This window comes from Anabrus simplex, chromosome 1, assembly GCF_040414725.1.
Source record: "Anabrus simplex isolate iqAnaSimp1 chromosome 1, ASM4041472v1, whole genome shotgun sequence".
In the NCBI taxonomy this organism is placed as follows: domain Eukaryota; kingdom Metazoa; phylum Arthropoda; class Insecta; order Orthoptera; family Tettigoniidae; genus Anabrus; species Anabrus simplex.
The window spans coordinates 537,601,479-537,627,123 of record NC_090265.1 but is presented as its reverse complement, the minus strand read 5'-3'; the positions used below and the strand labels follow the sequence as shown (position 1 = coordinate 537,627,123).

The following is a 25,645-nucleotide window of genomic DNA, read 5'->3' as shown; positions in this document are numbered from 1 at the left end:
ACATATGAGTTCATTAAAGCAAAGAGAGAGAGATATTAATTTGGTGCTAATGAGAATGAATAGCCGTGCTAGTGAAATAAACATGTGAGAAGAGCGAGATAACAGAGTCGCCCGTGCCGACTGGATATGTGTATTAGAGGAGTTCAAACAGCGTTGTTAGGGTCTTAAAGTAAAGAATAAGTGTCATTCATAATATAATTCGACTGGAGGAATTTAGGACAGCACATTGAGAGTAAAATGATATACTTCGAGACAGTTCATTGTGAGGTACTGAATGATAGGTCACTATAATGGTGCGGAGCTGAAGGTCGGAGTTCGATTCCTGGCCAGGTCAATGAATATGATTTTCTTGTGATTATTTATTTGACTGATGTTGTATTTGCTTCATTGTATTATATGTTTACTGTGATTGGGCAATGCAAATTCTGGTTTGCAGTTGCATAATTTCTTGTCGATGTGTGAATTTATTTCAATTATGGTTGATTTATTGCGACAATGTGGTTCTGTCTGATTGTCTTAGAATCAGTGTAGATTAAGTTTTTGGTTTATGATATTAGTATAGGCTCTTTGCTACAGAGTTGGAGTATATTTTACATATTATGGAAACAGCTGATTATGTATGTGCGAGATATTTTGTTTGATAATGAATCAGAATAGTAAGTTAATTAATTCGTGTCAGGGGTTACTATCGATTCGGTCATGTTCCGTATTATTTGCAAATATAGGAGTGGAGGATGTTATAGGAAAGAATGAGTCAGATAGATTTCGGACTTAAATAATATTAGGAATGATTTCATAAAGTATTGAATAAATAATTATATGATTTTAACAAAGTTGTGGATTCAGTAACTCTTTGATTTCATAAATATAATTGAATAATTTTGACGATTCAGATGCAATGACTTTTATAATGGTGATAACCTCAACTTAATGGATAATAATAATTTAAATAAATTTAATTTAATAAAATAAGGAGTTCATGAATTATACAACGAATGTCGGATTTAATGACTTCATACAGCTTCATAATTTCATGATGGAATATTGTGATAAAGTAAATGAGTGAAGAATTATAATTACAAGGTTCATAATTTAAATAACTAAATAATTTGAAAGTATGGAAAGTGAATGCAGATTAATTGATTCAGGAATAAATGACTGAAGGTTTTTTGGATTTCGAAGGTCACTCTGCCGAATTATTGGATGTAATGATGGTCAATTTCACTAATAGTTTATTATTATTATTTCTTGAAATGTGGTGTTAACTAGAGATGATGGAAATTGAATTGATTTATAAAATGAAAACTGATAAGTAATAGGGATAAAATCGAGTGATGTGTTTGGAGGAGATTTTGAATTCATGAATCAGGTTGTTGATATCTCAGGGTCAGAGTTGACAAAATTGGAAACTAATTTGGTAATTTAGGTTGGTGAACTCCTAATAAATGATGGTGTGAGGAGTGCCTCATAATACATAATTATGTAAATTGAACAGAATTCAAATGAACCAAATGATATAGTGAGTGATGTATCAATACATGGTCCGAAATTATTTTTGTTGTTAATTTGTATAGAAGCGTTACTTTGCCAAAGTTTAGCATTTTAATAAATTTGTTGTTTACAAAAGGTTCTCATTCAGATCTTCTTATTAATTTTTTTTTTCTTCTCTCTTATCCTTCTTGCCTAATAATTTAAGGGTAAGTTTGTAACATTCAAAGATGTCTCTGTGGGTAGTACCCAGTCAGCGACCCTGTGATAGTCTTATGCCGGTGCCACATTTCAAAGGCTTGAAGGGTAGAGGGTTGAATATATGGGGTCAAAACTAGTCCCAGTTTTATAAGACAGTATGCAAGCTTATGGTATTGAATAGGTGGACCCTTCTCTACCCTTTGATAGTGATCAATTGTCAATATGGACCATAATGAAACTCATAACTTGTGATAAGGGGACGAATGCAGGATTTTTTGCAGAAAGTTACATATTGTGTTTTAGTAGGGATAACGGATAGGTCCCAGGAGTTCAACCAAGGGTATAGAGGTATGTTTGGAGTTTGTTGGAAAGTGGGGTGAAGGTGGGTCCAAGAGCAAGGATATCAAAATCATCTGCGTATTGGTACAATCTTAGGGGGCAGCGGGATGGGGGATATCATAGGTGTAGAGGACATAGAGTAAGAGGGATAGGGGAGAATCTTGAGCTACACCGGAAGTAATGGGAAATGTATAGGAATGGGTGCCATGGATAGATATAATAGCAGTTCTACATTTGAGTTAATTGAATAATAGGCGTAGGATAGTAGTTGGTAAAGGCAAATGTGAAAGTTTGTAAACAAGACCTGTATCGAAGGCCTTGTTTATGTCAAGGCAGACTAGGGCAGTGGGGCGGTGGGTGTGGAGATAGGTGTCCAGAGAGGAAGTGATGTGGAATAGGTGATCATGTGTGGAGAAATGGGCTTGAAAGCTGGCTTGGGAATTGGGTAGGAGATGGTGGGTTTGTAAGTAACGGGATTTTCTCTGACATGATATACCTTCAGAAATCTTGGACATTACAGAAAGGATTGAGTTGGGTCTATAAGATCGGATGAAGGAGAGGGTTACTTTATTTTTTTCAGGGAAAAGGAGTATAACAACATGGCCCCAGTGTTCAAGAAACAAGCCAGTATATAACATGGTATTATAGTACAAACGATGTAAATGAGGATGATAGGGGTTTATCGGATATGGCGATAGGTGATATTATCGGAGTCGGGAGCAGTGTTACATTTATGGTGGATGAATTAGAACTTCTTGGGGTGTGAACAGAACATTTAAAGGGTGGGAGAAATCAACACCTGGAAAGTGGAGAATGTGAAGGTTGAAGATGTGGGAGGGTGGGGTCACAATGTTGTCCAGAGAGGAAGTGATGTGGAATAGGTGATCGTGTGGAGAAATGGGCTCGGAAGCCGGCTTGGGAATCGGGTAGGAGATGAAGGGTTTGTAAGTAACAGGATATTCTCTGACATAATATACCTTCAAAAATCTTGGGAATTGCAGAAAGGAGGGGGATGGGTCTATAAGTTCAGATGTCGGAGAGGGTTTTTTTTTTTTTGTTCAGTTTGTTTCATCAGGATGGTTGTAATGGATTTGAGGGGGAGGGAGAAAATAGAGTGGAAGAGTAGCCTGCAAAAATATCTGCTTTCTCTTTTTCTTTGGCTGTAGTTATCCTTCTGAAAAATGTTTAGAATTGTTCTTGTCCTTATCCATTCCAGTTATTGGCAACCATCTTGGTTGTGCTTTCTCTGTTGTGAGCTGTTTGAAATTACTCTGCCAATGTCTTGCAAGTACAGCCTCTGAGGTTTTTTTGCCAAGAGAAAATTAGAGTTATATGATCATCCTCACACAACTATACATTGTTTGAAATAAGTTTTTTTTAAAGTCTACATGTATCTGTTAATCTGTACTGCCTTGTGCTCCAGTGTGTGTGTTTGTATAATTGCTTTTCAGACTTCATTCCTTTTGTATTTTTGCCTTCAGAGACAGAATAGAGGCATATGTGAACATACATGCAGAAAAACATAGTAAAATAAAAGGCAAGGATGTGAAAGACACAATTGAGGTACTGTATGCGGATTCTAAATAGAGACCTGTACTTTCATCATTATCACAGAAAGAGAAAGAAATATTCTAGACAATAGACAGGCCCTTCTTGACTACATGGTTCCACTCGAACCATCTTTTGCAGGCTATATCATACCTTTTCTTCCTCTCTGACTGACAAAGACTATGTGATGAAAGTTCTTTTTCTGTTGTTCTATACTACTGTGTGTGCTGCTTTCCTGTCTTTATATTCCATATTTTCTCTTCCTTTCTATTCTTGTACATAGTTTGATATTGTTACATCTTACCTCTGTTTAATGAAAAGAAGTAATTTGTAGATTAGTCTAAAAAATTTAGTTTTTTGTTGACAGATAAAACTATACACCAGTGCTGTAGATTACTGGGAGAATCGACTGGAACATGTTGGAACAGACACAGTTCCTCATTTGAGTGTCATCATAACTCTCAAGAAAATCTGTAATCACCCTTCATTAGCTCTTAACTCAGTGACTGACAATTCGGTAAGTTTGTGAAACTCTCTTTGTGAAACATGGTTTATATGAAATTGTAAATATTTTGAGGAACCTTTCATTGCGTGAGGTTATGTTTATCAGTGAGTTATCCGTGTGCATTATTTGAATACTCTAAATGCACCTTGTTGGATACATTTTGGAAATAGTTCTTTTCCATTGCATTTGAAAGGTTTAAACTGTGAATCAATGTTAATTGCATGTAGTAACGGATCTTAGAATATTTTTTGACGTGGCAATGATTGGCATTTCTGAAGTACGAGTTGGCGGTCAATTCAAAATCACGTAATTCGGAGTCCAATTTTTGCGTCCTAATGACTTCGAATTAACGAGCTTTTACCATATCACAAAACTAACATCCGAGTTCGCCGGTATGTCTGTTTCGACTGTTTACATTGCACGAAAAGAATTTTCCACCACTGGTCTTGTTAATATCTGCGGAAAGAAAAGACCCCGTGTGAAAACGGTTTTCGATGTGGTATGTAATGAATTTGTAAGTAATTTAGGAGATGATACTAGTGATGCAAGAGACAACGAATCTTTCAGTCTACAGGGAATCAAGCCTACTGGAAGTTCTGATTAATGAAATACCTAGACCTACATGATAATTGAAGCAATGCGCTGAATGGGGGGTCTAACCATCAAAATCTGAATTATGAGTTAATTGCAAGAAACACCATCTTGGACTGGAGTTAGATTCCTTTTCCATGTGAGACAGAAGTTCTCCACCCTCTAGCACAGCAACAAGTTCTGAATTCTTCCAGGCTGTGCGCGTAGAGGCGCGCGGCTGTGAGCTTGCATCCGGGAGATAGTAGGTTCGAATCCCACTATCGGCAGCCCTGAAGATGGTTTTCCGTTGTTTCCCATTTTCACACCAGGCAAATGCTGGGGCTGTACCTTAATTAAGGCCACGGCCGCTTCCTTCCAACTCCTAGGCCATTCCTATCCCATCGTCTCCATAAGACCTATCTGTGTCGGTGCGACGTAAAACCCCTAGCAAAAAAAAAAAAAAAAGGAATTCTTCCAAATGACTATGCCACTATGCAGGAACGTCTATATAGGGCCTTATTCCGATGAAACCTCACGTTCAGAAAAAATGTCAGTTAGATCCCTTTTCGGCGCATTGCTTCAATTTTCCTAGCAAATATATTTTATAGCATTGATAATGTATTTCTCAAATATGTTCAGGCAAAGCAGCTATATCCGTAAATTTACACATTCATATTTGCATAAAGACCAGGTGGACCTCGCGGAATGGTATGAAATGTTTGTTTATGCCTATGTTATTCTTTCAGTGGAAGGAATTTTAGTTCATTTAATTTTTTTTTCAAAATGAGCCTTCCTAAAATTAAGGTGCAGGAAATATTCACGTAAATATGGTATAATAAAATGTGAAGTAATGACAAGGCAGAAAAATGTTTTCATAGGCTGACCATTCAGCCAATGAGTTGGACATATTAATTTTAATATTATTTAAATAAAACTAAAGTAATTGTGCATTAAACAGGTGGTAGTGTTTCACGTATTTGTTTCAAAATTCTGGGCCTTGAACACCTCAACTCATATGATTGTATTGTATAACCTTACTTTCGGCTCTGGTAATGTAAATAATTAAATAAATGCTATGGAAAGCAGTTATTCCTTGGGCTGGTTTCCTCTGTTGGTAATGTAGATCTGAGATTCATCATGAAGAAATTCTTGTTTTGATCACTCCAGGCAGTGCCAAAATTTGTTTATTTGCAAAATAAAATAATTTATTACCAGTTCGTATTTTAAACACTTCTCAATGTTTGTGATAGATCTTCACTTCCTTGTTCAGTTTTGCAGTAAATCAGAAAGGATATATTGAAGAAGCCTTTCTGGATATTGCTAAATAAGTCTTTGGGCATTCCTTTGGCATGGCACAGTGTTAGCTGATCCTTTCAAACAAGGTTTTCCACAAATTGAATATTATTTTTAATATCTTGTAATCACAACAGCATGAATTGGAGATCATAAAAGTCCTTTTCAGATCCAAATTTAAAATTTTGTTCTCTAGGTCCAAGAGTACTTGAACACAAAGAAGACCAAATACATGATTGTGAGCCAAGGCCCTGTTGTAGATTCCAGTCTGGGTCAATGGAGGGCCAATACAGAGGGTTGAGAAGATCATATGCCTAGTCAGCATCATTAAGCACTGGGACCATTCTTAAGAATTAAAGTGCCATGTTGAAAAGGTCTTGGCAGCATTTACTAGCCTCCGTGAGGTGCTCTGTAGAAGAGAACTACAATTTCAGCTGAGTACAGATCTAGTTCTAGACTATGACAAGAGAAGGTTAGGGGCATTTGAAAAGTGGGTCTAGGATTGCATGTTTCATATCAGCTGCGTAGATGGAATATGAAGTGAGAAGGTATTGATAAGGATGTGTAAAGAGAAAGAACTGTGTAGGCTGTTTGAGAAGCTCTCCTACTTTGGTCATATCATGAGACACCTGGAAAACTACAGCCTCCTGCAAATCATCATACAAGGAAGATCAAGGGGAAAGAGAGGTCCTGGGAGACCCCACACTTCTTGGCTGGAGAACCTGAGATGGTGATTTTTGAAAAACAATGTGTATTCTGCATAGCCAACAACAAAATTGTGATTGTCAATGTCTGATTATGTATACAGCGTTTGAAGAAGAAGAAGAAGAGGAACAGAAATCTACATAGAGTTATACCTAAGTAGATTTTGTTAATAAATTATTTGTGATGTACGAAACTAGCAGCTAAATTACTGGTACCTCACAGCAAGCAGATAGTGCCATCTCCAGCTTGTCTGACACCTTGATTCTGCCATCTACCTGTCATCTAATCACAATTTCAGAACACGATCATAAACTGATACCCTCTTATCGCTACTACCTCATTGCACCACAAGGTACACAAACTTGTTTGTTATTTCTTCAGCATGGCAATGGAATACACTACCTGTCTCTGTAAAGAGGGGCCTCGTCTGCTAGTTTCAGGCAACATAATCAATACGTACTAGGCAATAGATGAACTTCTTGTCATTTGTCTGTTATGTTAATATTGTAGATTAGCTTAGATGCAGGATGCACACTGTATATAAACAAACTGTTATTATTAAGGATAATTATTAAGGATTTCTTTTAGAAAGAAATAAGCTAAGTTAATATTTTGTGCATACTATAGTCATGTAATAATCGTGAAAATAATAATAATAATAATAATAATAATAATTTATTTCATTTTTTATTCTCATTTTTATATCATAATACTGTATTGTTTAGTAGCTGTAAGATGTCTCATTTGTAGTCTATGTCTTTTAAATTCTATAATGTAAATATTGTATTTTCTGGTCAGATGGAAGAAAGGGCCTAGTGGCCTTAATTTTGCCAGAAAAAATAAATCCTATTCTATTTGCTCAAGCATAAGACATAAATCTTATCTATTTTATGTACTAATCACTTTTATTTGTAAAGAACCAGGCAACTTCAGAAAACATTAAAGGAATGTGATGAGAAATTTCTGCTGTCACAGTAGCAGTTGTATGATGTTATAGGAGTGGTAATGATAATGGAGAGCTCTTTAAACATTAGGCTGATGTCATTGAGATGAACCTCTTCACAAAAGCAAATATCACGACCTTCATTAATGAGGCCATAACAGCATTAACGAGCTAAATCAGTGCCCCAACTCTGTTCCAATTTCTCTGCATAGACAAATTATTTCTTAAGGTTACTTTGTTGTTTGATCACTTGCTTCCAACAGAGGTAAAATTTTAAGTAGCCATTTAATCCTGTTGTGAATATAATGGTGCAAAACATAAAACCAATCTGTAAATCATATACTATGTACACTGATGCTGTTAAGAGAAGCTACCAAATCTACTAAAGCTTGCTGTGACAACTACACTAAAGATCTGACACAAGAAGCAGTTAGTTGAAGGTGTGGTATCCAGAATTCCCAGTGATAAAACAACTCAAGCAGCATGCAGTCTATCTTGCATTACTTCACCAAGAGAACATGAATCAAATCAGTGTGAGGATTAGATATGTCTTGTAATAGACAGAAAGCATAGCATCTTTAAAAGAAACCTGACAGTGATCCCTACTAAAAGTCAGTAGACTTACCTTTGACAGTCAGTCAAAATATCCATCTGCTTCTGGAAATCGACAAAATGGACAATCTAGGTAGTAATGTGAAGATATCCAGCAAGTGATGGTAAAAATGATTATCTGCTAGAGTTTTACTCTTTGTGAATTGGATTTTGCCATCAGTAAATAAATACAAATGTAGTAAAAGCTGCTTATGTACATAACATCAGTATTGAGCAAATTAACTCTCTTGGTGCCAGGCGGTAGTCCGAGCATCCGCCCTTTAAATTGCCAGAGCCGATCTGATCGGCCGGCTTAAAATTCTGTCATGTACGTAATTTTGAGGCAACCTATAGTGACGTGCATACTTTTGTTACAACCTGTAGTAAAGGGGCTACACGTTATTGTGTGCCTGGCCTTGCTTTGGCAGTTCTAAGAGGGTGTTATACCTTTCACAAAAGTCGTTTCCTGTGTTTACCAATACCGCTAACCGGTCAGTAAGAGGCTCCTTGCAGTGAGTGGATTTGTGACAGGAAAATGGCATGTTTTTCACGTGATAATTTTTCAGCAGGTATTGATGACAATAAATTAATGCAGTATTTAGAACAGTGCGAAGTTAACGCTGATGATTTATCGGATAGCGATAGGGAATTTAGTTCAGAGAGTAGCGACGAAATTATACTGGACACGTCCGCGGAATTACCGCAGCTAAAGAAGATATGTTTAATTGTGTCTAACAGCACTAAAGCTACTCTGAATATGGTGGTAGATGAAATTAGTGATAACGAATATGATGATTATGATGTCTCTGGAGAACATTTTGTGGAAATTTGTCCCAATGAACCCGACAACATTACTCAACCTCTTGCCTCCTTCAAGGAAGTTCTTGGACCTAAACATGCCCTACCGTCTGATTCTTCGCCCATATTACATTTCAATTTACTTTTCACTTACTCTCTGCTAAACCTTATAGTCACATATAGTCCTCTATCATTACCTAAATGCCGGTCTCCGCGGGCCAAGTGTAGCGTGCCTGCCGCTCACCCGGAGGTCATGGGTTCGATTCCCGCCCAGGTCAAGAATTTTCGCCTGGTCCTGAGGGTTGGTTCGAGGTTCACTCAATCTAAGTGACCTTAAGTGATTGCAATTGAGGAGATATCTGAGGGTGAGTTGGCGACCCCGGTCTGGAAAACCAAGAATAATTACTGAGAGGATCCGTCTCACTGACCATGATTCACCTCGTAAACTGCAGGTACCAAACTGAGCAGCGATCGCTTGGTAGGTCAAAGCAAATCACGGCTTTAGTGCCATACATTTCTTAATTTCGTAAATTCTGTTGTATTGAAAAAATTATTTTTCTAATATATACTACAACCGAAAACGAGAAACTATTTTATCTGAAAACAAAAACTATAATATCAACTACTATTTTTTACTTATTTAATAATACAGAATCATTTTAATACTGTGTTGTCCGCATGTAGAAAATTTGTTGTCAGTATTTGCCAAACATCGATACATACACACGAATTTTATCGGTGAGTAAAATTGTCTTGTTTTTATTAGTGACATATGTTTGAATTTTTATTTTTACATTTTTTTTTTCTCGTTCAAATTAGTTATTCTATAGAATTGTATTTAGAAATACATTATACATAATTACGTATATTCTTTTGTATCGTAAATTATTTTTTCAAAGTAGATATTGAGAGAGAAAGTGCGAAAATATTTTTCTCTTCCTAAAAATAAGCGTTTTCGACAACTATAAATCAACAATAAAACGTCTTTGACTCTTTATATCACTCCAAACCAGTTTCTTATTCTGCGTAGTCGATATGTAGAAAATTTCAGGCCGGTATTTGCTATACACCGGTAGATATACGCGAATTTTAAAATACATGTATTTCCACTGAAAACGGCCTGGCACTTTACAGTAGTAGAGTGGAGGCGGAGCTCTGGCCTCTTCCAGCTGATGGGGAGCAGCCGACCAGATCGGCTCTTGGCTCCAAGAGGGTTAAGTACTGGGAATGGCAACAAATGAATGGTTGCTACAAAAGTGGTTACAGACCTCTCAAGTTCTAAATAGCTTGAGCAAACCATAAGTGCTAGCTATATGAATACTTAGGAAACAGTGTTAGACAAGATCTGGGCTTATGCTCTTCATGTTCATCACCTTTTGTTCTGCTGAGTGGCAGGATTCGCTATGTGGCTGTGCTGTACGTAGGTGCTTTGAAAAGTTCTCAGAATGTACTACAATTAAGTATCTTACCTCGGTGGAACTGCTTTTATTTTTCAACATAGTCTCCCTGTAGACTAATGCATTTGGTCCAGCGATGTTCCAATGCCTTGATCCCATCTCGAAAATGAGATTCCTCCAGGCCTGCAAAATACCTCTCCAATTCGGCTGTCAGTTCTTCACTTGTAGAAAATTTCCATCCACCGAGGAAAATTTTCAGCTTGGGGAATAGATGAAAGTCTGATGGCGCCAAATCAGGTGAATAAGGTGGATTTGGCAACAATTTGTACCCCAGTTCATGAAGTTTTGCCATGGCAATAACACTTGTGTGCGGCGGAGCGTTGTCCTGATGAAAGATGACCTTTTTCCTTGCCAAACCAAGCCTTGTTTCGCGTATCATTTCCTGTAGTTGGTCTAGGAGGTATGCATAGTATTGCCCCGTAATTGTTTGGCCAGTAGGAAGATAATCTATCAGCAGAATGCCTTTTGCATTCCAGAAAACTGAGGCCATGACCTTTCCGGCTGAACGCACTGCCTTTGCTTTCTTTGGTGGTGGTGAATCAGCATGTTTCCACTGCTTTGACTGTTGTTTTGTCTCTGGGGTATAGTAGTGGACCCAAGTTTCATCTGTAGTCGCAAACCGGCACAAAAAATGTTGTTGGTTGCACTGAAAACGGGCCAGACTTTGTTCGGGCATTTCCATTCTGGTGCGTTTATTGTCCAATGTCAAGAGCCGTGGCACCCATCTTGCGGATAATTTTTTCATACCCAATTCTTCGGTTAAAATATAATATACCCGTTTAGAAGACATCCCTACAGCTTCAGCAATCTCCCGCACTTTCAGTCAATGATCCTCCATGACCATTTTATGCACTTTTGCGATAAATTCTGGGGTCGTTACACTTTTTGGCCGTCCACTATGCGGATCATCATCCAAGCTCTCCCGACCAAATTTAAACTGTCTGGTCCACTTGGCAACAGTTGAAAATGAAGGAGCAGAGTCCCCCAGTGTGTTCTGAAAGTCGGCATGAATTTCCTTTGCTTTCATACCTTTCTTTACAAAGTATTTAATCACTGCTCGAATCTCAGTTTTTTCCATTGTCACAAATCACTACGCAGGAACAACAACAAAGAGTCGTCACTACCACACTCCTGCAGCTAGAGCACTGACGCGCCACGTGTTCACTCACAAAGGATGTGCGATTATTGCGCGGGAACCTCGTTGCTCTAGCACTGACATCTAGCGGTGATTCTGAGAACTTTTCAAACCGTCCTTGTATGTTTTTCATTTGATCATGGATTAAACGGGGGTGTAGATTTACTCCCTTCATGTTGTGTTGTAGTTTATCAGCCCACAATTGGGTGTCTTTCTGTTGAGCCAACAACAAAATTGTGATTGCCAATGTCATAGTCAACTTTCAAACATTTCATCTTCAGTCGGTACAGTGTGAAAACATTTGCTTATGTCTATATTGGAAACACAGTCTGACTTAATGATACCAACTGACTATCTCAGCAGCTTAGTTTCCATGTTGCTTGTTTTGTAGTTGACTTATATTTGGTACCATAGACTGTGACAGGGTGGACAGTGGTGTGATATATCTTTGATTTCATCCAGCGATTTCAGGTGATCCCTGTTATCATTCACCACTCCATCCAGGCTGCATTAATCCTGGCATTTACCTCTTCTGCAATTTACCTCTTCAGCAATCAAAGATCCAAGAAATCTAAGTATCTAGAATTCGTCGACATTACAGATACTGCGTCGAATGCTGACATTAAACACTGCACCAATGTCAGTTTGATCAAATTGCATGCACTATGAGGAGTCATGTGTGAAAGACAGATGTATATAAATTAGTCATCCATCTTGCTCCTCTGTATGATTCTGAATGCTACCCCAGGAAAAAGAAGCATAATCAGCAACTGCCTGTGACATAGATGTGTATGCTGTTGTGGTCTGCTGGCATTGCATTGAAGGATCGGTTTTTAATTGTATGTACACCTGTGAAGAATATTAAGGTCACCCCTATCAGCGAGAAGCTTCAAGAGAAGTGGTTTTGATGCTGCAATCTTTTAATGAGATGAGATAAATCTCACCTCACTTATCGTTCCTGGTTCATTGAGGTTCCAAACAGAGGAATACAAAGGTCAAAGGACCGACAAGGTGCTCTGGAATACTGTGCTGTCGAAGTACTAGCCAAATCAAGTCATGTAGCATGCAATCAAATGCTTCCTCAAGGTCCAGGAAAAGGAGGTGGACTAGCTTGTTCTTCTTATTGTGTTTCTAAAACAAATTCGGGCTGTGTAGTATGGATTGAATCAATTGTGCTGTAGTTTTCTCTAATCCTGCTTGATTCTTAGTTGTTTTTTAATAATCTTGGGAGTTCATTTTTCCAGAATGCATTTGAAGATTTTCATTGCATAGCTCAGACATCAGATTGGGCAATAGTTTGCACATTCATCAATGATGATGATATTGTTTGTAGTTTTTTTTTTGCTAGGGGCTTTACGTCGCGCCGACACAGATAGGTCTTATGGCGACGATGGGGTAGGAAAGGCCTAGGAGTTGGAAGGAAGCGGCCGTGGCCTTAATTAAGGTACAGCCCCAGCATTTGCCTGGTGTGAAAATGGGAAACCACGGAAAACCATTTTCAGGGCTGCCGATAGTGGGATTCGAACCTACTATCTCCCGGATGCAAGCTCACAGCTGCGCGCCTCTACGCGCACGGCCAACTCGCCCGGTGTTTGTAGTTTAGAAGGGCCTAACATCTAGGTCATCGGCCCCACATTCATAATTAAGAACAATGGTACCCTCTTGCCACATTACTCATCTATGAAGACGTGTTGATGAAGAGAAGTCTGTTCTTGCCTTTTTTTTTTTTTTTGTGTTTTCATATTTATACTTGTGTCTTCTTTCTGTTGCTTCATTGCCCATATTTTTATATCATCGTTTCTTACTTGGTATTGTACCAGTAAAATATAGCCTGACTCTGCTGTTGATTTTAGAAGTGCACGAGACATTTTTCAGGGCAGTCCTAGGTGAAAGTTAGCTAGAGCTTGGTACAAAAGGATAGGTCCTATCTACAAGAAAATTGACATTTTTTAAAAGTAGTTTATTCAAATTAAATGCAGGTTGAATTGCATATCACTTTGGTGCAGATATTCAATATTTTCAGAATCGCCTGCAGGTAACCACATACTCCCAGGTCTCCTTGTCACCATGGAATCGAATCCGTTCTGCAGGGTCCTTTCGTCACCATGGAATGGAGCTGGAACACCCAGGTTCGTCCAACATGGGGATCGAACTCGCATCTCGTACCTAAAACTCTAGACGATCTTGAAGCTTCTCCGACGATCTTGCCGCAGGGTAATCGCTCGTGATTTACTTATACAAGTGTCTACATTTAAATAGTCCCCCGACACATTTATTCGGCACCAACGATTGACTTTGATATTGACATAACACGAAGTTTGAAGTAGTCAGAACTTTACTTGTCACTTGTAGATAGCAAAATTTAAATGTCATTTAAAAAGTTGAAGATGCGGGTAGCATCGAATTAAGAAAGGAAAAAAATCACAGTTCATGGGTATGGACTTCTGGAAAAATGAAACTTAAGCTTGTTCACATATTGTGCACTGTTCGTGATTGCTTTCCACAGTAAATAATGTTGCACTTGACACAAAAATTAAATAGAGCCGCTCAAGAGTTTATCCATTGGACACTGCTGTTAGCGACGAACTGATGAATTGTTAATCACTTTTAAGAAATAATAAAGTTTGGAAATTATTATGTACAGTTATAAATTCAATCCAGTTTGAATTGATTACCGTTCACTTCAACACAGAATTAATCACTTGTATCGAAGCATTCGAGTATTGAATTGTTCAATAGGCAAACACTTGTATAGCGAAGCAGTTGAAACACTTTCAAGATTACTTTGCGTAACAAATGAAATAAATTGAACTGAGTTTCGAACTAGAGACATTCTAAGAAAAAATTCCACAGTTAGTGACATAATGTTGCAGTGTGTCACTTTGAAATAATTACCACATTTACAACACTTGGTAGTGGGGAATCTAAGTTCCACAATCCGTTGAAAAAGAATTTTAAAGACTGGACAAATATCAAAGTCCTTAAGCACATTTGTAACACTTGATGGTGAAAAATCTAAGTTCCACAATTTGTTGAAAATTTTAAAGACTTGAAGTCCCTACTTGCACACAAATTCTAAATCCTCTTTACTCGGAGAACCTAGGTTCATTTCTCTCACAGACTTTGAACAGTACTATGTTCCGACGAACAGAATTACAACGTAGCATGGTGAGTCTGACACATCAGAGCTCCCAGCTGTGACTGGTATCTACTGCTTAGCTGGCTCGTCTTATATACGATTTGGAGCTCATACATCATCAGATGTCGAGATTCTGAAGAAGTGGAATAATGCGAAAATTCCTTCGTGGATTTGCTTGGAAATTGCTATGGTAGATGTTCATTTAATTCCCTACAAGATGACGTATGTCTCAAGTTGATACGACCATTATTACAGAAGTTTTTGCAAATTTCCGAATCAAAGTTTCTGGAAGGTGTGACGTTTATTCTGGAACACTAGTCCATGTCGCGTGGCAAGTGGCTGAGCGGGTGGGTAGCGTATCTCGCTCCTGCGCCTACGTCACTCGCAGCTGTCTGCGCTCCATGCTGGCTCGCTGTGCTAAATGTAGACACATCACGTTTGCAGTATATGGCGCGCGTGATAATTAAATAAAATTCACCTTAAAAAATATGGCATGTACCGCACGTTCCTGGTACAGTATGTATTTTCCTTCAATATTGTTCATGTACGCTGATGAGCAGTTGAATTGGAGATACATGGCTAATAGCGTGTAGCTTTCCCTCTGGCCCTGATGATGGCAGTGGCATAGAGTGGCATGGTCTCGACAAGACATTGATTGCGTTGGGGGGCCATTCTGATCCATAACCACCACACAGCCTCCCATAATGTTCAGAGGCCGATGACCTTACATGTTAGGCCCCTTTAAACAACAAGCATCATCATCATCATCATCATCATCACCATAATGTTCAGAGATTGGTTGGAGCAGGGTCCAGTGTACACAGATCCCTCTTTTGATAATTTTTTTAAAAATTTGCTTTACGTCGTACCGACACAGGTAGGTCAAATGACACAATGGGATAGGAAAGAGCTAGGAGTTGGAAGGAAACGACCGTGGCCTTAATTAAAGTACAGCCAAGCACTTGCCTGGTGTGAAAAGTGGAAGCTGCGAAAACCCATCTTCAGGGCTGTCGACAGTGGGATTCGAACCCACTATCTTCCAAATGCAAGCCGATAACTATGCAAACTAAACCACACAGTCACTTGCTTGGCGATAGCATCTCAGATGCGCTTAAAAGGATTGACGTCAGCTGACCTTTGGCACTAGGCAAGCATCCTCATGTCAGGAGTTTTTGTAACCAATTGGCCGTTATTCGAGAGCAATGGGCTGATGCATTGTCTTGCTACAGGAAAAGGTTTTATGCACAGTGCTGGAGGCAAACAAATGGGTGAATACTGTATGTCTGACAGAAGGTTCCTGTAATGTTCATTGGTGCACGACATTGGAAGTTATGCCAGGGGTCCTGTTTCATCCCACATGAACAGACCTCATACGATGGTACCACCATCACTGGCTGAACTGTAACCTATTGGCAAGAAGAAGACCTATTGTCTCATGTGCTGGGTGACTCACTCATACCGTGTCATCGTACCTTGACTCATCACTCCAGGCAGCCTTTTGCCCATGTCAGTCATTGCTCCTTCTGACCTGCGATGAGCAAAGGTATCCTTGTGGGTTGGTGGCTTCAGCACCCATTTAGTTCTGAATGGTACGGCTGCTCACTCTTCGTTGTTATCCAGCACTGAATTTGCGAGTGATCTGCTACACTCTAGGACTCTGTCGCCTTTTACCATCCAAGCTAGCCAATGGTGATCTTCGTTATCAACAAGTTGTACACCATGAAAGTTAACCGTTGCAGTGATGGTTTTCCCTGAACACTCTATATATAGCCACGGTGGTCTGTGGAAAGCCCATGCCATACGCCTGGCACTGACAATCCTGCCCAGGGATATCTTGTCTTTCCCTGCCCATCTTGTGGTCAGTTGTTACTCACCTTGCCAATATGAGGTCTGACAACATCGCAGTCATGTGCTTTGCCGTACTACTGCATTCACTGGGCTGACCACAGCACCATTTTGCCAAAACAGCAGCTATCTCTAATTTAGTTGCTCAGCAATACACTGTTCACGTCCTAACAGGGATGTACTGAAACACCACCAACAGATATCTCACAAGTAGTAGATGGTATATGCTTCTCATTCTTCATAGGTTTTATGCCGGGCTGAGTGGCTCAGACGGTTAAGGGGCGGGCCTTCTGAGCCCATCCTGGCAAGTTTGATCCTGGCTGAGTCCGGTGGTATTTGAAGGTGCTCAAATATATCAGCCTGTGTCAGTAGATTTACTGGCATGTAAAAGAACTACTTCTTATTCTTCTTCAAGTGCCATATCCGGTTGTCCAGACGTCGGCGATTATTCTGGAGAAAGTTTTTATATCTTCTGCCAATCGGAAAAGTCTCTCAGTTGTCTCAGTACTGGTTCACTCCTTGATGTTGTGTAACCATGTTATCTCTGGTCTACCAACTTGCCGTTTGCCCTCTATTTTACCCTGGAGAATGAGTTTTATGAGGCCATATTTGTTTCCTCTTAATATGTGGCCTAGATAAGCTATTTTGCGAACTTTTATAGTTGTTATTAGTTCTTGCTTCGTCCTAGCTCTCCTTAGGACTTCATCGTTTGTTATCATATCTGTCCAGGGTATTCTAAGCATTCTTCTGTGCAACCACATTTCAAAGGCGGCAAGTCGTTTGATACTTGTGGCTTTTAAGGTTCATGTTTCTGCTCCATATAACAGTACTGACCAGATGTAGCACTTCATTAAACTCTGTCTGAGCTTCAGATTCAGATGATTATTACAGAACAAAGAGCTCATCCTGCGAAATGCAGCTCTAGCGTTCTCAATTCTGCATCTGATTTCCTTATCTGGATCCATACTGCCTGTTATTATGCTGCCGAGGTACTTGAACTGGTGGACTTGTTCTATTTTACGGTTGTTTAATGACAAGGTGACATTTGCATTACTATTTCTGCTAAATACCGTTAACTCAGTTTTTGCTACATTTATACGAGGGCTATTTTTTTTTTCAAGGTCCGATCGGTCGCGACAGTCAAACGCCCGCGAATATATGATGAACCGCTGCGCAGATGTGTTGCGCAACGTCTCTGAAATGACCGTTATGTGCCTCACCTCAGTCCCGTCAGTAGTGAACGTGCAGCGCGCTTGTAAACATGGCTACAACGATCGCTTCGCCCGCCAAGTGTGAAGTGCGCGGTGTAATTCGATTTCTTCAGGCTGAGGGGTGCAATGCAGCCGAAATTCATCGCCGAATAAGTTGTGTGTATGGTGAAACGTGCATGAGCGACAGCAAAGTGCGACAATGGTGCAGGAACTCTACAGCAGGGCGTACAGACGTCCATGATGCAGGCGGCCAGGGAAGGAAGCGTGTGTCAACCGATGATCTTGTTCAGCGTGTGGATCAGGCAGTTCGAGAAAATCGTCTGTTCGCAATTTCTGTGTTGAGTGCTTCGTTTCCTGATTTTTCCAGGTCAGCTCTCTACACAATTGTGAGTGAGACACTTCAGTACCGCAAACTTTGTGCGAGATGGGTTCCGAAGATGCTGTCTGACCGTCACAAAACACAGCGAATGGGCGCCGCTTTAGCGTTTCTCCAGCACTACCATGATGAAGGACCGGATTTTTTGAACAAAATTGTCACAGGGGACGAGACATGGGTTTATTTTGAAACGGAAGAAACAAAAGAGCAATCCAAACAGTGGATGCATTCGCACTCCCCGAGTAAGCCAAAGAAATTCAAGCGAACATTCTCCAACAGAAAGTGTATGGCTACTGTGTTCTGGGACCGGAAAGGAGTTCTGTTGGTGGAATTCATGGAACATGGTTCCACCATCACTGCAGCCGCATACTGTGCGACTACTCAATGTCTACGACGGGCAATTCAGAATAAGCGGAGAGGGATGTTGTCATCAGGCATTGTCCTCCTCCATGACAATGCTCGGCCGCACACTGCAGCTGCCACCACAAACCTCCTGCAGCGTTTCCGGTGGGATGTTTTCGATCACCCAGCATACAGTCCGGACCTGGCTCCATCAGATTTTCACCTCTTTGCTCACATGAAACGCTGGCTAGGAGGACAGCGTTTTGACACCGACGAGGCGCTGCAGGCCGGCGTACAAAGATGGTTACAGGCGCAGGCGGCGATGTTCTATCAAGAGGGCATTGACAAATTGGTACCACGCTACGACAAATGTCTCAATCTGCGAGGCGACTATGTTGAAAAGTAGCTGTGATGTATCAGCAAGTGTTACTAATAGAAAAGTGTCAAATTTGTACTGCTGTTTCATTTCGTGACCAATCGGACCTTGAAAAAAAAATAGCCCTCGTATTGAGACCATACTGTAAACCTTTGACATGGATTCTGTTCAGGAGTTCTTGAAGGCCTTCTATAGTGTTGCACAGAATCAGTGTGTCATCTGCATATCTAATATTATTGATCAAAACACCATTTACTTTCACAAAAGAACTACTCCAAGACTAAATTCTGGCACCTCGGTGTTAGTGAGATGTAAAAACAATATTATTATTATTATTATTATTATTATTATTATTATTATTATTATTATTATTATTATTATTATTATTATTAATTACTTCATAGGTTTTGTTATTTTTTAAACAGAGTTGCTCCATTGGGCAAAATTGCAGGCTGTTCAATTTTTTATACAGAAAAATGACTGATAAAAAAAAGGAGCAAAACTGCAATGCCTATCACTGCATTCCAGTATGTCAAGGTCAACCTTTTCCATACCATCAGTTTCCTAAGCAAGAGCCCTTACGGAAACAGATGTTGCATTCAGTTCGCAGGAAGAAAGAAGAGTGTGACCTGCTATATTAAGGACTACTCGAATCTGACCTGTCCTCTAAAATTGTTGAATATACCTCTCCAGTCTGGTCAATTTCTGCTTCTAAAAATCTCAGCCACCTTGACCATGTACAATTTTTTTTTCTGTGCTATTGTCAGAGCCAAGGGTCCCTGCCTATTACAACTTAAGCACTATCCAAGTGCTTGGGAAACTGAAACTCAAAACTCTTTCTGCTCGAAGGAAAGTAGATGATCTAAAGCTGCTATACGAAGCAACTAATGGTCTGTTTAGGTCTCCAGATTTAGTTTCCTTGTTCCCACTCTATGCCCCATCCCACAGTACCAGAATGAAGACCCTATTCCATATTCCTTATTCCTGGATTTCTGTCACCAAAAGGTCCTTTTCTGTACGTATCTCACTGTACGTAAGTGTACCTTATGTATCAACAAGAACCTAGACATCTTTGTGTCATTTCCTTCCGTCATGATATTTATCATATAACTTGATTTTCTTTCTTGTTCTTTCTGTATTTACTGTAAATGTATTTTTCTTTCTTAATGTCGTTGTTTATGTAAATATATATTATATAGGATTGTACAGTTTTTATTGTGTATATTTGTGTCCTTTGTAGATATTTATATATCTTTCATTTTAGATTAATATCTGTTGTGCATAGCTCGGATCTTTGTAATTCGGCATTATGCTGTTACTGATCCTGAATAAATAAATTTTAAAAATTACTGTATTGGTTTGTACTAACCCTTCACAACCTCAATAAATCTGTCATTGTACAGTCTGTATTCCGAACCACTGATTGACTTGTTATTTGAAACTGAAGCATCTAACCACTGAGTGGCCTATATTTTGAACTTGAACCATCTAACCACTGAGTGAGCTATAGTTTGAAGCTGAATCACTGTCAATTTCAGAGTTAAGAACAAAATAAATGGTCAGTTCCAACTACACTTCTATCTTTTGAGCTGAAATAAGGTGTACGAAGAAACTCATAAAGTGCTGCTGTAAGTCACTTTCAGACCAACTACACTAAGGCCCATGAGAGTTTAGCACCACCGGCAAGAAAAAGTTGACTAACGCTGCTCGAAAATGGTCTGTTGCTATGGTAACGATAACAGCGATGCCACATTTAAGGAAGCTATCGCCACATGGCTTGGCTTGCTTTTAGCCGCTTTTGTGATATTATTCGGAGTGGTACTGTGATAGCTGTTTCCGCTTTAAGTATTTACGTGCTTTTTCCTGAATATTATTTTTGTTGTTAGTTCCCATTTCTTGGAAGTTAATCAGTATCTAGTTGTACTTCTATTCTGTATTTAACATGTGCATTTGTTGAGGTTAGTGTCCAAAACTGATGATTTTGGTGATTATGAAATCTCATTTATTGGCAATGACGTGTTTTGTCTTAAATGCTAGAATTATTAGCACGGGCTTAGGAATGAGTCAAAGTTTATTGAATTGCATTAGGCCTATATGTTTTATTAAACAATCAGCCTGTATGAAAGGGTGATATGCCACAGATGGAGGTAACTATGACAACGCAGCGTACTTCATAGTTACTGCTTTCGCCACTCAAATGTCTGACTCCAACTCTCTTGGGCCCAACTATAGTAGTAGCCATTGTAACTGAAGTCCAGCCTACCATTGTTGTGCTTAATGTATGCCTCTAACCCAAAAAGGAAATAATAAAATTCAGATATGTTTTAAAAAGCCTGTTTGTACTTGCAGAATTTAACATTTGACAAAATCAATAAGAAATAAAGCTTGCTGTATCTTCTACTTACCTTCCTATCAACTCTTACTTCTTTCTGCTTATTTTTCTACCTCATTTCTTTAGTTCCACTTTCAAATTGGTAGTTATAATCAATCACACCTACTGAAATTTTCCATCATTTTCCAAGCATTATTTTTCAATAAAAGTAGTTTTTTTGTTGTAAATCTCAGATTCTGAAATACTCCATATAATTAACTGTAAAACAAATGAGAGGCGGGGCACACATACCTGCTAGTACACACACTGTCTAGAGGACTAGTTTTGCATAACACATCCCTATTGGCATTGTTACTGTATCTTGAACATAAAAATGATTGTTTATTATTTTTATTACTGTTTATTCTTGCCTAAGGTAGAATATTTTCATGTTCTAGGAGTGTCTCTCACAGTATCTGCTAGAAAAATTCTCTTTTGGTGGACGACCTGATTTTAGCCTGGAAGATTCTGGAAAACTTTCTTTGGTGGTCTCTCTTCTGCACGAGATTAAGTGTTACAGGGAAAGGATTGTGTTAGTGTCATATTTCACTCAGGTACGTCTCTGGATGTCTAAATGAAACTTTTTGAAAGTGAAGCTATGTTTATGAGGTTAGCACATTTTTAATTTGTAGATGAATTCAAGATATCACAACTTCAGATTAGAATTAATTTGTTCGTTCATTCACTCATTCCTTCAATTAAGTAATGGAAAGGAACAAGCATGTGCCAAATTAACCCATTTGCATCATTTGATGAGCTGTGGTTGCGCATGGTGTTTTGGTGCATAAATCAAATGCTGTGCTCAGCGTGCATTGATGCAGTGTCTCTCTTATCTTTCTATATTAGATTCCCTTTGTAATATAATTTCTCACAATATACACTGTAGGAAAGTAGAGACATGTACTGTTGGTAAATAATGCTGTCTGTATTTTTGTGTGACACTGATATTGTTCAACAACAGTTTATTTTCATCGGTATTTAGTATTCATTATGCATTAGAACTGGTATCACAATAATGGCGACAAGAGTTTTAAAGCACTTGTAGAAATTGTTTTAGGAGACGATTATGGCAATAATAACATTTTGGAAAATTAATCCAAGTTCGAGGGTAGTGATAGTAGCAGTGAGATTTACGCAGCTGATGACACAAAAGAACCATAGTGGATGGAAACTGGAGGATAAAGACAATCCTGATATATATCCATTTTATGGATACAGTAATGTATAAGAAATACTTATGAAAAATTTAGATTCTGCCCACCGTCTGAACTTACGATGAATTTAGAGTACATGGATCCACTCTTTTCTAAATTATTTTAAATGAAACATTTGTACCACATCCAACAGTCATTCAAGGAATAAAGTATGAGTAGGTCATAACTTTCAATGGCATGAATCCTAAATTTGAGTGAATTATCTTTATTAGTTTATTTTATGCATGTTTTTGTGTGACAGGTACGCTCAAACTACCAGCAGGCAAATTAAATCTTATTCTGCTATCAGCAGTGTAGCCATTTATTGTGACTCTGAATGGATTAAGTCACATAGAGACAGGAGCATGAAAAGGGACACATAATAAGATGAATACAATAACAGGTCACCCTTTCCTACCCCGGCAGTGCCAAAAACCTATGTGAGTTAGTGCAAGGTTAAACCACTTGCAAATTAAAAATTGTGGTGGTTTATAGTGACAAGACAATAAGATTATAGCCTTTATTTCACTTTTAAAGTTGTCAGTACATTACCCTCTCATTGCATTTTCTGTTATTGTTAGGGCATCAGTTCAATCTTAAATCCATTATTGTAACCGGTTTCTATTGGTTACACGACACATAGTAAATAAAAAGGAAAACTTAAATTACACAGCATTTGAACATCTTTAGCACAAAACAAAACATCAGATGAACTGTATCAAGTATAAATAAATAAACATCAGCTTGGGCAACGTGACAACTATAAGAAAGGGTGTGGAGTGGCATGGGAACCCTACCAGGGGCATTGGGATATATAGGTTGCGGATTTCTAGGAAAATCATTGATGATCCCTTGATCTACGATATTTGTTTGCCAAAATAAACATTACAAAGAAAATTCAAAACAAAATCCATCAATTCAAAAATCCAGGTACGATATCTCAAAACAACAAGTTAGATGTAAATTGGCAAGGGCTTTTACAAATACAATATTAAGTGAAAGTTAACGCGCTTTCAGACAATCGTGCCACATGATGGAAATGAGGAGAAAATCAGAAGTGCCAGTTCAACTTGCTTCCACACCAAAAACCCTTCTGATGCGGGGCAGAGGAAAAACTAGCATGCGTCAAGTAATACAAAGTTACTAGAGGCAAACCCCAAGGGAAATAAAATTAATCTACTAATTACACAGCTTTAAAAATCTAAAAGAATAGGGGAATGCCTCCAAAATCAAACAGGCAGGCCCAGCTGAAACGATAAGGCATCTGAATAATTGAGTGGCGAGTCTGGGTGAGTAGGGATAAACTCCTATGTGAAAATACAAGCAAACATTAAACATAAATTAAGATGCGAATGAAACCAACAGCGCTTACCCTAAGGCAGCCCATGCTGGGAGGGAGGATCGCCGACGTGTGTCTGATCGCTGGACTGACGAGAAACGAAAAGACCACAAAATTTTGCCTCGCTCTCTTTAGAGGCAAAGCTGGCCCCAGTGCAATCACTGAGTAACCAATCAGACCACAGGAGCTTCCCTCTCGACACCCAGATCCACCAATCAAAACTCACCAAGTCGTGATGTTTTCACAATATTCCAGAACATCACCTAACGTTAATCACGAACTTTCCATCTTCCAAAATTAGTAAAAACATGCTTCTAGAATTGACAGGGGCAGACACACCCTGTTCCGAAAGTCTGCATCATGAAAATTTCCAGAACATTACAAAATATCACTCAACAACAACAATAATAATAATTTGCAATTTAGTAGTTACATTTCCAAATTTAGATAGACAAAAGGAATACAAATAAAATATTCTACAATAATATTTTACACAACATAGCAAATGCTTCTTGAAAGAGACGTATTCTACAAGGCTCATTACATAGCTTTCATCTTTATCTCCCCTGATATATAATCCATCCATCTGTGCCCCTTCTTCTCATATTGCACCATAGCAATAATATTGTTTCTCTCCCTGTGGTTTCTTTGCATGTAATGACAAAAAATAGCACTTTGACTTCCTCCTTTGCTTGATATGATGTCTTTCTATCTTTCGTTTTCTTTTATACAACATGATATGAAGAAACTACACTTATTACCACTGTTTGAATTTCAACTTAAACTTTTTTATGTCAGTCAGTCAGTCAGTCAGTTAGTCAGCCAGCACCATTGATCTGTATTTAGGGCTGTTGCTCAGATGGAAGATTCCCTATCATATTGTTTACCTAGTCAAAGGAGTTGAAAATGTATAACTTCTTCCTGTAAATGAATATTTGTCCCAAATTGCCCTCTTGAATTCCACAATTATCTTCATATTATGAACTTTCCTACTTTTAATAATTCCATTCAGCATTATTTGTCTACTAATATCATTCCACACCATCTCTCCATTGATTGCATAGAACATACCACTTAATCAAGCAGCTCATCTCCATACTTCCAACTGTTCCCAGGTCGAAGATTACATTTTCATAACACTACTCCTTCATATGAAATCACACAGAACAAATCATACTGCTTTCCTTCGGATCTTTTCCAGTTCTTGAATTAAATAATCCTGGTGAGGGTCCATACTTTTAACTCCTTGGCGTACAAACCCGCCTGTCTGGCGATCTCGTGTGCAGTGACCATTCATACATATACGCTCAGCAGGCAGTCTACTACATGTGGTAGCTTTCTGCAACAAGTTCAAGCCTTCTGTCCCTAGATGGCATGAAAGCTGAGAATCTGCTGTGTTGGTGTTGGAATGAACATCCTAGATTGTGTCATGTAGTAGGAATCTGTTCATCCTCAAAGTAGGGCCATTCCCCTCTTGGTAGTCAGCAGAAATGACTGGCCCTAGTAAACCTTGTATTACTACAAATGGAATCAAACATATAATTCAAAATAGCGAGAGTGAATCAGGCAGTGATATAGTTTCAGAAAGTCATACAGTTTTACTTACTAGCAGTGAAGATGATAGCATGACAAAAAGTTAAGATGAAAATGAGGGCGAGTTTGATCCCTTCCCTGTAGACATTTTTCAACACATGGTTCATGACTCTTTATGGGATGAGATAGCTACTGAAACTAACTTTTTTGCCAAACAGTTTTTTTTGCAAAAAGTCACTTGCCCTGTATAAGCTGATGGCTTCCCACAACACCAGATGGAATCAAAGGTTGTTGTTCTTCACACTTGTTACAGCTTTCAGATTGCCCCCCTCCCAATTTAAGGTGTT

The 25,645-nt window shown here is 38.8% G+C and overlaps 1 protein-coding gene across 1 annotated transcript in view; it reads left to right on the top strand.

Annotated features, from left to right (window-relative positions):
* Positions 1 to 25,645, top strand: part of LOC136869107 (DNA repair and recombination protein RAD54B) — a 329,880-nt gene that overhangs the window by 199,893 nt on the left and 104,342 nt on the right. Inside the window, exons 12-13 of the mRNA XM_068227115.1 lie at positions 3,944 to 4,093; positions 21,632 to 21,787. Of these exons, the coding sequence (XP_068083216.1) occupies positions 3,944 to 4,093; positions 21,632 to 21,787 (306 nt within the window). The remainder of the gene's footprint in view (positions 1 to 3,943; positions 4,094 to 21,631; positions 21,788 to 25,645) is intronic.